General features: G+C 43.8%; 1 protein-coding gene across 3 annotated transcripts in view; it reads left to right on the forward strand.

Moving 5' to 3' along the window:
- Positions 1–5869: 5869 nt before the first annotated feature.
- Positions 5870–19053, forward strand: part of LOC106570983 (DNA (cytosine-5)-methyltransferase 3A) — a 118206-nt gene continuing 105022 nt past the window's right edge. Inside the window, exons 1-3 of one of the 3 annotated variants that reach the window (XM_045695477.2) lie at positions 5870–6057; positions 7381–7509; positions 16638–16721. In XM_045695477.2, the coding sequence (XP_045551433.1) occupies positions 7456–7509; positions 16638–16721 (138 nt within the window). In that variant the 5' untranslated portion in view covers positions 5870–6057; positions 7381–7455. Of the gene's footprint in view, positions 6058–7380; positions 7510–16637; positions 16722–18021; positions 18160–19053 lie in introns of those variants that run through there. The other 2 variants (XM_045695479.2, XM_045695478.2) reach the window with 2 other exon arrangements.

Consider the following 19053-nt stretch of genomic DNA (forward strand, 5'->3'; position numbering starts at 1 on the left):
TCTACCTGTACTATTAGTTCATGGATTTCCCTTGTTAGTCTTGTCTCTTTAGCCAGAAACGGCTTTTTTTTTATTATTGATGAACATTGAATTGAATGACCTCTGAAGGTACATTTAAAGGTATCCCAAACAATAAGGGGATTTGCTGAACCTATATTATACTGGAAAAATTCAGTTATCAGTTCCTTTGTCTTACTTAAAAATAAGTTGTCCTCCAGTAAACTTTGATTCAATTTCCAATATCCCCGTCCACGTGGAAAATCTATAAGAGTTATGTGAATGCCAATTAGATGATGATCTGATTGCATTCTGTCTCCTATTAAAACTTTTTTAACCTTTGATGCAAGAGAGAAAGAGACAAGAAAGTAGTCGTCAAGATGACTAGTTTGATTAAGTCTACTCCATGTATATATCACAAGGTCGGGGTTTTTTAGTCTCCAAATATCCACTATTTCTAATGTGTCCATAATATTTGTGATTTCCTGTCACGTCCTGACCAGTAAAAGGGGTTATTTGTTATTGTAGTTTGGTCATGGCGTGGCAGAGGGTGTTTATTTTGTGTGTTTCGGGGTTTTTGGTTTATATTCTAGATGATCTATTTCTATGTGTTTATCTAGCTTGTCTATTTCTATGTTAGTTTTGTCAATGATCTCCAATTAGAAGCAGCTGGTTGTTGTTATCTCTGATTGGAGGCCATATTTAGTTGTGTGTGTTTTCACTTGTGTTTGTGGGTGGTTGTTTCCTGTATAGTCTGTGCACCTTACGGGACTGTTTTCGTCATTTGTTTTGTTTAAGTGTTTTTTCCTTCAATAAATTAAGAAGATGATCAATATACCCGCTGCATTTTGGTCCACTCCTTACGACGCCCGTTACATTTCCTTTCCACAGTGATGATAGTTTGTAGAGTGATTACCTTTACGGTCCATTGAAGTACTTAACACTGTGTTATAGTCTCCTACCATAATGATTAGATCATCCATCCTTTGTTGTCTTTGTACCGGATATAGTCTCTTACGACGTTCGTTTATCTCCTTTGGAAATTGGTTATTGAGACCGAATTTGGTCCCTTTAAGCTCAGTTCCTCTGCTTTTGATCAGCTCCTTTTGTTGGTAGTGTTCAAATTTTGCAATGATCGGTTGGGGACCCTTGGTCTTGTCTCTCCGAGCTCCAAGTCTGTGTACTCGGTGGAAAGCCACATTGTTTACAGTCTCTGTAGGAAGTTTCAAGTCAGATTGCATGAATTCTCTGATCGCACCCTCTGGATTATTGGATGCGTCCTCAGGAATACCAGAAAATTGACATTTTCACACATGCTACAACTTTGTATGTCTAGTAGAGTCTTCTTCATCACCCTGTTTTCCCTGAGTAGACAATCCGTGTTGGAATCGTGTATTTTAACCTTGGCTGTGAGTGTCTTGTTTTCTCTTTGGAGCATGAGAATTTCACTCTGGCTCAACTCCAAACTCCCCCTCAGCCCTGCTACCTCCTCACACAACTTTGCCATTGTTGCATGGATTCCAGCCAGAGCACTAGCCTCTACCTCAATGGTAAGTAAATCATCCGTGTCTGTAGATGAATCTGTTTTTCTTTTTTTGTTGGGTTATTTTGTGAGGTGGTCGGATCTTTCCACGAAGGAGTATGTTGTTCCACCATAGTGTAAAGCTGTTGGCACTCATCGATTTCCCTCAGGATCTCCTTGGTATCCAGATAGGCTCTATACTGCAAGCAGTTGTTTTACAAAAAGATAACAATGAGTCTTTCCCATGACGACGACAGGTGTCTGTAGTACAGCCAACTGAATGAACTAGGTAGCTGGGTTCAACTGACTGAATTGACTGAACTAGCTAGCTGGGAAGGGCTCAACAGACTGAACTAGCTAACTGGGTTCAACTGATTGAATTGACTGAACTAGCTAGCTGGGAAGGGCTCAACTGACTGAACTGGCTAGCTGGGAAGGGCTCAACTGACTGAACTAGCTAGCTGGGAAGAGCTCAACTGACTGAACTAGCTAGCTGGGAAGAGCTCAACTGACTGAACTGGCTGAACTATCTTGTTGGGAACGTCTCAACTGACTGATCTGACTGAACTGACTGAACTAGCTGGCTGGGAACGGCTCAACTGACTGAACCATCTAGATGGGAAAGGCTCAACTGACTGAACTGACTGAACTAGCTAGCTGGGAAGGGCTCAACTGACTGAACTAGCTAGCTGTGAAGGGCTCAAATGACTGAACTAACTTAATTAGCTAGCTGGGAAGGATTCAACTGACTCAATTGACTGAACTAGCTAGCTGAGAAGAGCTCAACAGACTGAACTAGCTAGCTACCTGTGCTCAACTCACTGAATTGACAAAACTGACTAGCTGGGAAGGGCTCATCTGACTGAATTAGCTAGCTGTGAAAGGCCCAAATGACTGAACTGACTGAACTGACTGAACTAGCAAGCTGGGAAGGGCTCAACTGACTGAACTGACTGAACTAGCTAGCTGGGAAGCACTTAACTGACTGAACTGACTGAACTAGCTAGCTGGGAAGGATTCAACTGACTCAATTGACTGAACTAGCTAGCTGGGAAGGGCCCAACTTACTGAATTGATTGAACTAGCTAGCTGGGAAGGATTCAACTGACTCAATTGACTGAACTAGCTAGCTGAGAAGAGCTCAACAGACTGAACTAGCTAGCTACCTGTGCCCAACTTACTGAATTGACAAAACTGACTAGCTGTGAAGGGCTCAACTGACTGAACTGACTGAATTAGCTAGCTGTGAAGGGCCCAACTGACTGAACTGGCTGAACTAGCTAGCTGGGAAGGGTTCAACTGACTGAACTAGCTACCTGGGAAGGGTTCAAATGACTAAACTCGCTTATCTACCTCGCTGCGGAGAGCTAAGCTGACTGAACTAGCTAGCTGGGTCGGATTCAATTGACTGAACTAGCTAGCTGGCAAGGGTTCAACTGACTGAATTGACTGAACTAGCTATCCTGGGAAGGGCTTAACTGTCTGTATAGAATGAACTAGCTAGCTGGGAAGGGTTGAACAGACTAAACAGAATGAACTAGCTAGCTGGGAAGGGCTCAACTGACTTTACTGTCTGAACTAGCTACCTGGGAAGGGCTCAAATGACTGAACTAGCTAGCTGGGAATAGCTCAACTGACTGAACTGACTGAACTTGCTTGCTACCTGTGCTCAACTTACTGAATTGACAAAACTGACTATCTGGGAAGGGCTCATCTGACTGAGCTAGCTAGCTGTGAAGGGCTCAACTGACTGAAACTGACTGAACCATCTAGTTGGGAATGGCTTAACTAACTGAACTAGCTCTCTGTGAAGGGCTCAACTGACTGAACTGACAGAACTAGCTAGCTGGGAGGGGCTCATTTGACTGAACTAGCTAGCTGGGAAGGGCTCAACTGACTGAACTAGCTGGCTGGTTAACGGCTCAAATGACTGAAATTACTGAACTAACTGGCTGGGAAGGGCTCAACTGACTGATCCATTTAGCTGGGAAGGGCTCAACTGACTGAACTAGCTAGCTGTCAAGAGCTCAACTGACTGAACTTACTGAACTTGCTTGCTAGGAAGGGCTCAACTGACTGAACTGACTGAACAAGACAGCTGGGAAGGGCTCAACTGACTGAACTGACTGAACAAGATAGCTGGGAAGGGCTCAACTGACTGAACTGACTGAACTGACTGAACTTGCTTGCTAAGAAGGGCTTCCAGTTGAAGCTCGCATCTGCTACAAGACCATGGTGCTTGCCTACGGAGCTGTGAGGGGAACGGCACCTCCGTACCTTCAGGCTCTGATCAGGCCCTACACCCAAACAAGGGCACTGCGTTCATCCACCTCTGGCCTGCTGGCCCCCCTACCTCTGCGGAAGCACAGTTCCCGCTCAGCCCAGTCAAAACTGTTCGCTGCTCTGGCACCCCAATGGTGGAACAAGCTCCCTCACGACGCCAGGACAGCGGAGTCAATCACCACCTTCCGGAGACACCTGAAACCCCACCTCTTTAAGGAATACCTAGGATAGGATATAGTAATCCTTCTAAGTGACATGTTGTTTGTCGATCATTTTGTAAAACATTTTTTAAATAGAAGCTGAAATGTCTTGAGTCAATAAGTATTCAGCCCCTTTGTTACGGCAAGGAGCCTAAACACCTTCATGAGTAAAACCATTTGCGTGGACACATTCCGTGTTCAATAATAGTGTTTAACATGATTTTTGAACCCCCATCTCTGTACCCCACACTGGCCATTGAGAGGGCATAGGCCTAAAGGTCTTATGGGTAGTAGCCTACAAAGCTTTTTTTAGGACATTATGTTTACTGTTGGATGAATACATGGATACTAGCAGTGGGTATTATACTAAAGAGTCAATGATCTAGTTCATGTGTTTTGTGTTTCCATTTCCTCAGATGTTGAACCCTAAATTCATTAGCCTGTGAAATTAGATGTATTTAATTCATCTCTACTGAACTTATTTTTATTGACAATTAGACTATAGTTGCTATCTTAAAATAATGACAATCACTGGATTAGGTTGCATATCCAAATATCTTCAATAATCAAATCAAAGTTTATTGGTCACACACACAGATGTTATGGCAGGTGAAATGATTATGTTTCTTGCTTCACCAGTACAGAAATAACTAACAATACAATAACAGTACAATAACAATACACACATAATCCAACAAGTAAAAAAGCTGAATGAGCAACATCAGAACGAGCAATGTCAGAGTCCAGTATTATATTATCACATATATTCCATGTGGTGTATTATACTGAACAAAAATATGAATGTAACATGCAAAGTGTTGGTCCCATGTTTCATGAGCTGAAATAAAAGATCCCAGAAATGTTCCATATGCACAGAAAGCTTATTTCTCTCAAATGTTGTTTAGATCCCTGTTAGTGAGCATTACTTTGCCAATATAATCCATCCACCTGACAGGTGTGGCATATCAAAAAGATGATTAAACAGCATGATCAGTACACAGATGCACCTTGTGCTGAGGACAATAAAAGGCTTCTTTAAATGTGCAATTTTGTCACACAACACAATGCCACAAATGTCTCAAGTTTTGAGGGCGCGTGCAATTGGCATGCTGACTGCAGGAGCTGTTGCCAGATCATTTAATGTTAATTTCTCTACCATAAGCCGCTTCCAAATTCGTTTTAAAGAATTTGGCAGCACGCTCAAGTGGCCTCACAACCACAGACCACGTGTAACCACGCCAGCCCAGGACCTCCACATCTGGCGTCTTCACCTGCGGGATCATCTGAGACCACGACAGCTGATGACCAACAGATGCATATCTGAATTCCCAGTCATGTGAAATCCATAGATTAGGGTCTAATGAATTTATTTCAATTGACAAATTTCCTTATATTAATTGTAACTCAGTAAAATCGTTTAAATTGTTACATATTGTGTTTATATTTTTGTTCAGTGTATATGATGGTGTGTATAGACATTATGGACAGTATATGAATAGAAAAGGTGTGTACAGCAGTAGTTATATAGGATGAGACTTGACTAGAATACACTACATACAGTACATGGATAAAACAATATGTCTAAGGTGCCCTAGCACTACACAACTGATTCAAATAACCAACTCAGCATCAAGTTTTGATGATTTTAATCAGCTGTGTAGTGCTACGGCAAAAAAACAAAACGTGCACCCAAGGGAGGCCTCCCGGACCTTGTCCTAGGTTAGTGGGTAAGTGGGTAGGGACCAACATATGCTCACTGTGAAGACATAAGACTCTAGCACATATCAGTTTCCAGACTCTAGGACCTGGCGGAGACGTTATCCGGTGCTGCGACCTCTCCTCTGCAGCTCAGAAAGAGAGGGAGGGAGGGAGGCAGAGAGAGCGCGAGAGCGAGAGAGAGAGAGAGAGAGAGAGAGAGAGGAGGCCGGGGATAAAGCACGGAGAAAGCCTGGATCGGTTCCGCTGTGCGCGTGCAGATGTGTACCGTATACACGGCAACGGCGCGTGAACTTGAGGAGTTTTATTTGGTTCAAGACGCACCGGACATCTCCTCCGGTAAGAAAATAATGATTGCTCGCGATGGAAGTCTGCTAGTCTCGCGGCGGTCCGATAGAGTCGGTTTTTCCTCCAGATGCAGACACACGGAACTGACGCCGGGGCGCGTGCCTGCCTGTCGAGGTTAACGGGTGCATTCTGTCTAGGGGCGCGTGGCCGCTGTACCTGCCCCATAAGAGCTTCTTGCAGGCAGGGGAACAACAACAGGCAGGGATCCGGTTCTATTGCCTCCTCTCTGATTTTGTTGGATATTGTAGCCTGTGTAGAATTAAAACAGCACATACCATACTATACAGTGTAGAATTAGAACAGCACATACCATACTATACAGTGTAGTATTAAAACAGCACATACCATACTATACAGTGTAGTATTAAAACAGCACATACCATACTATACAGTGTGGTATTAAAACAGCACATACCATACTATACAGTGTAGTATTAAAACAGCACATACCATACTATACAGTGTAGTATTAAAACAGCACATACCATACTATACAGTGTGGTATTAAAACAGCACATACCATACTATACAGTGTAGTATTAAAACAGCACATACCATACTATACAGTGTAGTATTAAAACAGCACATACCATACTATACAGTGTAGTATTAAAACAGCACATACCATACTATACAGTGTGGTATTAAAACAGCACATATCATACCATACAGTGTGGTATTAAAACAGCACATACCCTACTATACAGTGTAGTATTAAAACAGCACATACCATACTATACAGTGTGGTATTAAAACAGCACATACCCTACTATACAGTGTAGTATTAAAACAGCACATACCATACTATACAGTGTGGTATTAAAACAGCACATACCATACTATACAGTGTGGTATTAAAACAGCACATACCATACTATACAGTGTGTGACCTACAGAAACGGTCTTTGTCTCTGTGGTGAGTTGACTTCGAGTTAAGGTGGTGTGGTTCACACACACACACACACACACACACACACACACTGCATAGTATGGTATGTGCTGTTGTCAGATGGATGTGAGCTCTGTGATGATGTCATATCCTGTACTCGTCTCTAAATAGATAATCTGTTAACAGACAGGCAAATAGACAGGGAGAAAGACAGACAGACAGACAGGGAGAAAGACAGGCAGGCAGACAGGCAGGCAGGCAGACAGACAGACAGACAGACAGACAGACAGACAGACAGACAGACAGACAGACAGACAGACAGACAGACAGACAGACAGACAGACAGACAGACATGTTCATTCTGGTGTGTTTGTCTTCGATTCTGTTTATTTTAAACTAAGTGTTGGTGTTTTTCTCGTTGTCAGGAGAGGACTGAAGGGGGACTCACCTGGTTGCTACGGAGACAGTTTGAATATTTTAATCGGTTACCAAGCATCGCCATGCCGTCCAACACTACCACACTGCCACCATCAGAGGACCCCACTACACACATGGTGAGGGCTATGTGTGTGTGTTTCTGTATTTGTGTAATAATTAAACAGACAGTAATTTATTTACATCGCTCACTAACCATTCTGCATTCACACACACACGCACGCACGCACGCACATATATTGGCCTAGTTCAAATCAAATCAAATTGTATTTGTCACATACACATATTTAGCAGATATTATTGCGGGTGTAGTGAAATGCTTGTGTTCCTAGCTCAAACAGTACAATAGTATCTAACAATTCACAACAATACATACAAATCTAAAAGTAAAATAATGGAATTAAGAAATATATAAATATTAGATCGAGAAATGTAGGAGTGGCATTGACTAAAATACAGTAGAGTAGAATACAGTAGAGTAGAATATGAGATGAGTAAAGCAGAATGTAAACATTATTAAAGTGTCCAGTGATTCCATGTCTATGTATAGAGGGCAGCAGCCTCTAAGGTGCAGGGTTGAGTAACCGGGTGGTAGCCGGCTAGTGATGGCTATTTAACAGTCTGGTGGCCTTCAGATAGAATCTTTTGTTCAGTCTCTCGGTCCCAGCTTTGATGCACCTGTACTGACCCCGCCTTCTGGATGATAGAGGGGTGAACAGGCAGTGGCTCGGGTGGTTGATATCCTTGATGATCTTTTTGGCCTTTTCTGTGACATTGGGGGCTGTAGATGTGTCCTGGAGGGCAGGCAGTGTGCCCCTGGTGATGCGTTGGGCAGACCGCACCACCCTCTGGAGAGTCCTGCGGTTGTGGGCGGTGCAGTTGCCGTACCAGGCGGTGATACAGCCCGACAGGATGCTCTCAATTGTGCATCTGTAAGAGTATGTGAGGGTTTTAGGGGCCAGGCCAAATTTCTTCAGCCTCCTGGGGTTGAAGAGGCACTGTTGCGCCTTCTTCACCACAGTGTCTGTGTGGGTGGACCATTTCAGATCGTCAGTGATGTGTACGCCGAGGAACTTGAAGCTTTTCACCTTCTCCACTGCGGTCCTGTCGATGTAGATAGGGGGCTGCTCCCTCTGCTGTTTCCTGAAGTCCACGATCAGCTCCTTTGTTTTGTTGACGTTGTGGGAGAGGTTATTTTCCGGGCACCACTCTCCCGGGCACCCACCTCCTCCCTGTAGGCTGTCTCGTCATTGTTGGTAATCAGGCCTACTACTGTTGTGTCGTCTGCAAACTTGATGATTGAGTTGGAGGCGTGCATGGCCATGCAGTCATGGGTGAACAGGGAGTACAGGAGGGGGCTGAGCACGCACCTTTGTGGAAGTAGGATTCCTGGGAGTGCATTCTGACGAAGATCAGAAAAGGTAAGAGAATATTTATAATACTAATTCTGAGTTTAGTTGACCCCAGAACTTGGCGGGTGTCTGTATAGCTTGCTTTGATGGCGAGCTATGTACTCAGAATATTGAAAAATGTGCTTTCTCCGTAAAGCTATTTTAAAATCTGACACAGCGGTTGCATTAACTTCTATGGGCTACGTGGGACGCTAGCGTCCCACCTGCGGGACACAGCCAGTGAAATATCAGGGCGGCAAATTCAAAATAACAAAATGTCATAATTCAACTTTCTCAAACATACAACTATTTTACACAATTTTAAAGATACACTTCTCCTTGATGTAACCACATTGTCCAATTTCAAAAAGGCTTTACAGCGAAAGCAAAACATTAGATTATGTCAGGAGAGTACATAGACAAAAAAAAAATGCACTCCCAGAACTGCTACTTCCACAAGAAATTTTGTTTTTGTTCGAAATAATCCATATTTATGTCCAAATACCTCCGTTTTGTTTGTGCGTACAGAGCACTATCCAAAGGCATAATGCGCGAGGGCGGTACCAGAGACGAAAAGTCAAAATGTTCTATTACCATACTTAGAAGCATGTCAAACGCTGTGTGTGTGAACCTGTTTAGGATAGGGGGCAGTATTTTCATGGCCGGATGAAAAACGTACCCGATTTAACCTCTTCGCTATAGGGGGCAGTATTTTCACGACCGGATGAAAAACGTACCCAAATTAAACGGCCTACTTCTCGGGCCCAGAGTCAAATATTTGCATATTATTGGTAGATTTGGATAGAAAACACTCTGAAGTTTCTAACACTGTTTGAATGGTGTCTGTGAGTATAACAGAACTCATATGGCAGGCAAAAACCTGAGAAAATTCCAAGCAGGAAGTGGCCTGTCTGTGAATTTGTAGTTCTTCTTTTGGTTCTCTATCAAAACTACAGTATCTGTGGGGTTATGTAGCACTTTCTAAGGCTTCCATTGGCTCTCTAAAGCCTTCAGAAAGCGGATTGAGGCGTCTCCTGTCTCTGGACAGAGTATAGTAGCTCAGTTTCTGAGTGGTCTGCCTGGTGACTAAGAGATTGGATATGCGCATTCATGAGACCACACAGTTTTTTATTTTCCTCTTTGAATGAATACACTATTGTCCAGTTGGAATATTATCGCTATTTTACGACATTTTGAATTTTTTTGTCTCGAATTGTGCTCGCGCGTTACCCTTTGGATAGTGACCTGAATGCACGAACAAAACAGAGGTATTTGGACATAACTATGGATTATTTGGAACAAAAACAACATTTCTTGTGGAAGTAGCAGTCCTGGGAGTGCATTCTGACGAAGATCAGCAAAGGTAATACAATTTTTCTAATACTAATTCTGAGTTTAGTGAGCCCCGAACTTGGCGGGTGTCTGAATAGCTCACCGTGATGGCTGAGCTATGCACTCAGAATATTGCAAAAGGTGCTTTCGCCGAAAAGCTATTTTAAAATCTGACACAGCGATTGCGTTAAGGAGTTCTGTATCTATAATTCTTAAAATAATTTTTATGTATTTTGTCAATGTTTATGATGAGTATTTTTGTAAATTCACCAGAAGTTTTTGTTGGGAATACATTTTCTGAACATCACACGCCAATGTAAAAAGCTGTTTTTGGATATAAATATGAACTTGATTGAACAAAACATACATGTATTGTATAACATAATGTCATAGGAGTGTCATCTGATGAAGATCATCAAAGTTAGTACTTCATTTAGCTGTGTTTTGGGTTTTATTGACATATATGCTTGCTTGGAAAATGGCTGTGTGGTTATTTTGGTCTATGTACTCTCCTAACATAATCTAATGTTTTGCTTTCGTTGTAAAGCCTTTTTGAAATCGGACAATGTGGTTAGATTAACGAGAGTCTTATCTTTAAAATGGTGTAAATAGTTGATTGTTTGAGAAAAATTGAATTGTGGTATTTTAGTTGGGGGTTTTTCGCGCCATGCGGAACGCCTGTCCACAACAGGTTTAAAACAAATCTTTATGGTATTTTTAACGTAAAATTGCGATAATATTCCAACCGGACAATAGCATATTCATTCAAGAAGAAAAAGAAGGAACGGCGCGCTCGCGGGATCACGCATATCCAATCCCTTTGTCTCCAGGCAGTCCACTCCGTGACTGTGCTCCTATTATCTGCCCAGTGACAGGAGAATGCTGAAAGAACTTTCTGAAGGCTGTTGACAGCCAATGGAAAACTTAGGAAGTGCAACGTGACCCCACAGAAACTGTAGTTTCGATAGAGAATCAAAAGAAGAACTACAATTCAACAAATACAATAAAAACACCATTCAAACAGTTTTAGAAACTTCAGAGTGTTTTCTATCCAAATCAACTAATAATATGCATATTCTAGTTTCTGGGCCAGAGTAGTAACCAGTTTAATTTGGGTACGTTTTTCATCCGGCCGTGAAAATACTGCCCCCTACACCTCAACAGGTAAGGAGAAGTATATCTATAATTCTTTCAATAACTGTTGTAAATTTTATCAACGTTTATGATGAGTATTTTTGTAAATTGATGTGCACATTCACCGGTGGTTTTGGTGGGAATACATTTTCTGAACATCACGCGCCAATGTAAAATGGGGTTTTTGGATATAAATATGAACTTTATCGAGCAAAACATACATGTATTGTGTAACATGAAGTCCTATGAGTGCCATCTGATGAAGATCATCAAAGGTTAGTGAATATTTAGCTGTATTTTTTGTTTGTTTTTGATGCATGTCCTTGCTTGGAAACTGGCTGTTTATGTCCTAACATATTCTAATTTTATGCTTTTGCCGTAAAGCCTTTTTGAAATCGGACAATGTGGTTAGATTAATGAGAAGTTTATCTTTAAAATGGTGTAAATAGTTGATTGTTTGAGAAAATGAAATTATGAGATTCTTGCTGTTTTGTATTTCGCACCATGCTATTTCACTGGCTGTTGAATAGTGAGCTTCCCACCTAGCCCATAGAAGTTCATTTTGATTTGAACAGCATTCTTACATAAGTATTCCTCTTGTCCAGATGGGATAGGGCAGTGTGCAGTGCGATGGCGATTGCATCGTCTGTGGATCTATTGGGGCGGTAAGCAAATTGAAGTGGGGGGTCTAGGGTATCAGGTAAGGTAGAGGTGATATTCTTACTGGGAGACTCGACAGCCTTGGTTTCTCAAATGACTGCCTCGCCTGGTTTACCAACTACTTCTCAGATAGAGTTCTGTGTGTCAAATCGGAGGGCCTGTTGTCCGGACCTCTGGCAGTCTCTATGGGGGTGCCACAGGGTTCAATTCTCGGGCCGACTCTTTTCTCTGTATATATCAATGATGTTGCTCTTGCTGCTGGTGATTCTCTGATCCACCTCTACACAGATGACACCATTCTGTATACTTCTGGCCCTTCTTTGGACACTGTGTTAACTAACCTCCAGATGAGATTCAATGCAATACAACTCTCCTTCCGTGGCCTCCAACTGCTCCTAAATGCAAGTAAAACTAAATGCATGCTATTCAATCGATCACTGCCCGCACCTGCTCGCCCGTCCAGCATCACTACTCTGGACGGCTCTGACTTAGAATACGTGGACAACTACAAATACCTGGGTGTCTGGTTAGACTGTAAACCCTCCTTCCAGACTCACATTACGCATCTCCAATCCAAAATTAAATCTAGAATCGGCTTCCTATATCGCAACAAACCCTCCTTCACTCATGCTGCCAAACACACCCTCGTAAAACTGACCATCTTACCGATCCTCGACTTCGGTGATGTCATCTATAAAATAGCCTCCAACACTCTACTCAACAAATTGGATGCAGTCTATCACAGTGCCATCCGTTTTGTCACCAAAGCCCCATACACTATGGTCATGCTCTCGTTGGTTGGCCCTCACTTCATACTCATCGCCAAACCCACTGGCTACAGGTTATCTACAAGTCTCTGTAGGTAAAGCCCCGCCTTATCTCAGCTCACTGGTCACCATAGCAGCAGCCACCCGTAGCACGTGCTCCAGCAGGTATATCTCACTGGTCATCCCCAAAGCCAATTCCTCCTTTGGTCGTCTTTCCTTCCAGTTCTCTGCTGCCAATGACTGGAACGAACTGCAAAAATCTCTGAAGCTGGAGACTCCTATCTCCCTCACTAGCTTTAAGCACCAGCTGTCAGAGCAGCTCACAGATCACTCCACATGTACATAGCCCACCTGTAAACAGCCCATCTATCTACCTACCTCATCCCCATATTGTATTTATTTATTTATCTTGCTCCTTTGCACCCCAGTATCTCTACTTGCACATTCATCTTCTGCACATCTACCATTCCAGTGTTTAATTGCTATATTGAAATTATTTAACCACTATGGCCTGTTTATTGCCTTACCTCCCTTAACTTACCTCATTTGCACACATTGTATATAGACTTTTTGTTTTCTTTTGTTCTACTGTATTATTGACTGTATGGTTTCTTTATTCCATGTGTAACTCTGTGTTGTTGTATGTGTCGAATTGCTATGCTTTATCTTGGCCAGGTCGCAGTTGTAAATGAGAACTTGTTCTCAACTAGCCTACCTGGTTAAATAAAGGTGAAATAAAAAAATAAATAAAAAATATGAAACACAAACACATTCTAGGGTGTCAGGTAGAGGTGATATGACACAAACACATTCGTAGGCTAATAATGTAAGAAAGAACACACAAAAAACAAAATACTGCAAAGTTGTTTAGGAGCCAGAAGCAGAGCTGCCATGTCTGTAGATCCAGCTGAATGTATAGGCACCAAAATACACTGAGTGGACAAAACATTAGGAATACCTTCCTAATATTGAGTTGCACGAATTTGCCCTCAGAACAGCCTGAATTCATCAGGTCATGGACTCTACAAGGTGTCAAAAGCGTTCCACAGGGATGCTGGTCCATGTTGACTCTAATGCTTCACACAGTTGTGTCCAGTTGGCTGGATGTCCTTTGGGTGGTGGACCATTCTTGATACACACAGGAAACTGTTGAGCGTTAAAAAAAACAGCAGCGTTGCAGTTCTTGACACAAACCGGTGAGCCTGGCACCTACTACCATACCTCGTTCAAAGGCAGTTCAATGTTTTGTCTTGTCCATTCACCCTCTGAATGGCACACATACACAATCCATGTCTCAGTTGTCTCAAGGCTTAAAAATCCTTCTTTAACCTGTCATCCTCCCCTTCATCTACACTGCTTGAAGTGGATTTAACAAGTGAAATCAATAAGGGATCATAGCTTTCACCTGGATTCACCTGGTCAGTCTGTGGTGTTCCTAATGGGATGTTGTACTATCATACTGTGCACACAAGAGAGAGAAGGAAGAGACAGAGAAGGAAAATAGAAAGAGAGATGACAGGGAAAGAGAGAGAAGATGATGAGAGAGAAGGAGAGAGGGAGTGGAGGGAGAGAGAGGAGGAGAGAGAGAGAGGAGGGAGAGAGAGAGAGGAGGGAGAGAGAGGATGATGAGAGAGAGGAGGAGGAGGGAGGGAGGGAGGGAGGGAGGGAGGGAGGGAGGGAGGGAGGGAGGGAGGGAGGGAGCGAGGGAGGGAGGGAGGGAGGGAGGGAGGATGAGGGAGAGAGAGAGAGAGGAGCAGGCAGGGAGAGAGAGAAAGAGAGGAGGGAGGGAGAGAAGGGAGGGAAGGAGAAAGGGAGGGAGAGGGTTAGAGAGAGAGACAGACAGTGGATGGGAGACAGAAAGAGGAGGATGGGAGACAGAGAGAGAGGAGGGAGACAGAGAGAGAGAGAGAGAGAGAGAGGAGGGAGACAGACATACAGAGGATGGGAGATATAGAGAGAGGAGGAGGGAGACAGGGAGAGAGGAGGCTGAAATAGAGACAGACAGAGGATGAGAGAGAGAAAGAGAGAGGAGGTATTTTCGGGACCTGTCTGCGGCAGTGGGACTTTCCCCCTGTCTCCCAGTTACCCGTCTGGTTGCTTAGCAACAACAGCAGCCCTAAATAACCTGCCAAAGATCAAAATAGACCAAAGATAGGGAGGGAGAGAGCAGGGGGTGAGAGAGAGCGAGAGACAGAGAGAGAGGGGGAGGGAGGGAGAAATTTTAAAAAATTGAGGGGGGAGGATGGAGGGAGGGAGGGAGAGAGAGAGATGGGGAGGGTGTGCGTGGTGTGTGTGTGCGTGCGTGCGTGCGTGCGTGCGTGCGTGCGTGCGTGTGTGTGTTAGTGTGTGTGTGTGTGTGTGTGTGTGTGTGTGTGTGTGTGTGTGTGTGTGTGTGTGTGTGTGTGTGTGTGTGTGTGTGTGTGTGTGTCTGTGTGTGTTAGCGGGTGGGGGGGGCATAGGTTACCTGGGTGGTTTCTATGCTGATCGTCAGGGAAGTGACATCAGAGGTTTAGTCAGCACAGCAGCTCTGGAGACGGTTGCTAAGCAGTTTCTCCTCCTTAGCAACCATTCCACTATCACAGCTCAGAGAGATAGAGAGAGAGAGAGAACAGGAGAGAGATTTTCTTTATGGTCTGGTTCCTCCATGTCTTCTTGCCTTCATGCTTCAACCTGTCACAGATAAAGGAAACTGCAAGGTCACAGAACGCACCACTAGCTGCTGTTCTCAGAGGAACACAGACTAAACACTCTGAGGGAATGTTCACTAATCACCCATGTTAGAGGGCTCTGCAGTGAAACCTCTGGTTGATGTGTCTGTAACATATTGATGTGTCTGTAACTGAGTGCTGTGTCTGTATTAACAGTGTTGTGTCTGTAATAACTGTGTTGTGTCTGTAACTGAGTGCTGTGTCTATATTAACAGTGTTGTGTCTGTAATAACAGTGTTGTGTCCGTATTAACAGTGTTGTGTCTGTTATTACAGTGTTGTGTCTGTAATAACGGTGTTGTGTCTGTTATAACGGTGTTGTGTCTGTAATAACGGTGTTGTGTCTGTAATAACGGTGTTGTGTCTGTTATAACGGCGTTGTGTCTGTATTAACACTGCTGTGTCTGTAATAACGGTGTTGTGTCTGTAATAACGGTGCTGTGTCTATAATAACACTGCTGTGTCTGTATTAACACTGCTGTGTCTGTAATAACGGCGTTGTGTCTGTAATAACGGTGTTGTGTCTGTAATAACGGTGCTGTGTCTGTAATAACGGTGCTGTGTCTGTAATAACGGTGTTGTGTCTGTATTAACAGTGTTGTGTCTGTATTAACAGTGTTGTGTCTGTACTAACGGTGTTGTGTCTGTTATTACAGTGTTGTGTCTGTACTAACGGCGTTGTGTCTGTAATAACGGCGTTGTGTCTGTAATAACGGCGTTGTGTCTGTAATAACGGTGTTCTCTGTACTAACGGTGTTGTGTCTGTAATAACGGTGTTGTGTCTGTATTAACGGTGTTGTGTCTGTAATAACAGTGTTGTGTCTGTAATAACGGCGTTGTGTCTGTAATAACGGCGTTGTGTCTGTAATAACGGCGTTGTGTCTGTAATAACGGCGTTGTGTCTGTAATAACGGCGTTGTGTCTGTAATAACGGCGTTGTGTCTGTACCAGAGTGTTGCGTCTGTACCAGAGTGTTGCGTCTGTACCGGAGTGTTGCGTCTGTACCAGAGTGTTGCGTCTGTAATAACGGTGTTGTGTCTGTACCAGAGTGTTGCGTCTGTAATAATGGTGTTGCGTCTGTACCAGAGTGTTGCGTCTGTAATAACGGTGTTGTGTCTGTACCAGAGTGTTGCGTCTGTACCAGAGTGTTGTGTCTGTACCAGAGTGTTGCGTCTGTACCGGAGTGTTGTGTCTGTACCAGTGTTGCGTCTGTACCGGAGTGTTACGTCTGTAATAACAGTTTGTATCTGTGACAGAGTGAAGACAGAGCGGTCCATGTGGGCCCAGAGGAGGGGAGTTTAGCCAGTCCACCCAACAGACATCACAACCACACTCTTTCTGTGAGTCATCAACACCATTCTCTCTCTCTCCTATCCTCCCCCTTTCCTCCGGTGTGTGTGTGTGTGTGTGTGTGTGTGTGTGTGTGTGTGTGTGTGTGTGTGTGTGTGTGTGTGTGTGTGTGTGTGTGTGTGTGTGTGTGTGTGTGTGTGTGTGTGTGTGTGTGTGTGTGTGTGTGTGTGTGTGTTTTTCTTCAAACAAGTGGGGACATTTCTCTGTCCCCACAAGGAAAAGGGATATTTTAGGCTTAGAGGTTTGGGTTACAATTAGGGCTAGAATTAGGGTTAGAGTTTGGGGTTGGGGTTAGAGTTTGGGGTTAGGGTTGGGGTTTGGGGTTGGGGTTTGGGGTTAGGGTTGGGGTTTGGAGTTGGGGTTCGGGTTTGGGGTTAGGGTTTGGTGTTTGGGTTACAATTAGGGTTAGAGTTTGGGGTTGGGGTTTAGGGTTAGGGTTTGGGGTTAGGGTTAGAGTTTGGGGTTAGTGCTAGGTTAAGGGTTAGGGTTCGGGTTTGGGGTTAGGGTTAGGGTTAGGGTTTGGGGTTAGTGCTAGGTTAAGGGTTAGGGAAATATCATTTTGTATGGGAATCAATTGTTTGGTCCCCACAAGGATAGTAAAACAACCCATGTGTGTAATCCTTGATGGCTAAATTCCAGCTAATAGGTTGTGTCTGAATGGGGATCTGTCAGGGTTAGGGTCAGGGTTAGGGTTAGGGTTAGGGGTTAGGGTTAGGGTCAGGGTTAGGGTTAGGGTTAGGGGTTAGGGTTAGGGTTAGGGTTAGGGGTTAGGGTTAGGGGTTAGAGTTAGGGTTAGGGGTTAGGGTTAGGGGATCTGTCAGGCTGCTCAGACACAACAAGACCCACAAGCACACTCACACTCTCACATACACACTTTAGTTTTACTATCCCTGACCTTAACCCCAAACCCCTAAACCTAAACCTAATTCTAATCCTAATTCTAACCCTAATTGTAATCCTAACGCTAAACTTAACACCTAGCTTTTTCTTTGTAGGGACCGGCCTCACTTGTCCAAATTGTATATGTTTTACTATCCCTGTGAGGACTTCTGGTCACTACAAGGAAAACACACACACACACACACACACACACACACACACACACACACACACACACACACACACACACACACACACACACACACACACACACACACACACACACCTCTCTTATTCAGTACAGAGCACTCTCTCTCTCTCTCTCTTATTCAGTACAGAACAGTTATTCACTTCCTCATACCACCTGACACTGACATCATCAGAGCGCGACGTGTGTTTGTTGTTGTTGAACACTGTCAAACGCTGAAACCTGTAATGAGTACTCGAGGAGAAAAAGGTGCAGATCCACGAGCAGTGCGCGGCAGGTGTTTATTTCACCTTCGCAGAAGGCAGGAATCATGGTCACAGGCAGGCAATGGTCATACACAGGTAGGCAAACAGGCAGGTGAATCAAAACTAGGACTGAAGGCTATAACTGGTTCTCACAAACGAGCTGGGAAAAGGCTTAGTAGAGTCAAAACGAACAATACCTCACAAAGGCACAAACAGAATGAACTGAACTAAATAAGGAGCTGATGAGACCAGGTGAGTAACTAACAGGTGAAATCAATGAACACAATGAAAGACGGGGCTACGTTCAAGAACACAATGAAACAGAACACAAGGTTGACTAAGAAAATAAATACACAACCTTACAAAACCAGAACTACAGACCTCGGTTTAAAAGCTGACAGTGTTTTAATATACTTGTATTTTATTTTGAATCCTGCGGCTCTGTTGGGCTAAATTGCTGTGAGCGCTGCTGTCTGTTCCGGGATCCTGCCAGATTCCGTATAGGGGGAGTGTCACGCCCTGACCTTAGAGAGACGTTTTATTTCTCTATGTGGTTAGGTCAGGGTGTGATGTGGGCATTCTATGTTGTCTATTTCTTTGTTTTTTGGCCGAGTGTGGTTCCTAATCAGAGGCAGCTGTCTATCGTTGTCTCTGATTGGGAATCATACTTAGGCAGCCTTTTTCCACCTGTGTTTTGTGGTTAGTTGCTTTATGTTTCGTATCTGTACCTGACAGAACTGTGCGCTTTCGTTTCATTTAAAAAAAAAAAATTGTTTGAGTTAATTTGGTGAAAATGAAACATCATGAACACTTTCCACGCTGCGCTTTGGTCTCATTCCGACAACAGCCGTTACAGAACTAACCACCACCAAAGGACCAAGCAGCGTGGTCAGGACGAATGGACTTGGGAGGAAATCCTAGACGGGAAAGGACCCTGGAGGCAGGCCGGGGAGTATCGCCGTCCGAAGGAGGAGATAGAAGCAGCGAGAG

The sequence above is a fragment of the Salmo salar genome, chromosome 15 (genome assembly GCF_965601325.2).
Source record: "Salmo salar chromosome 15, fSalSal1, whole genome shotgun sequence".
Lineage (NCBI taxonomy): Eukaryota > Metazoa > Chordata > Actinopteri > Salmoniformes > Salmonidae > Salmo > Salmo salar.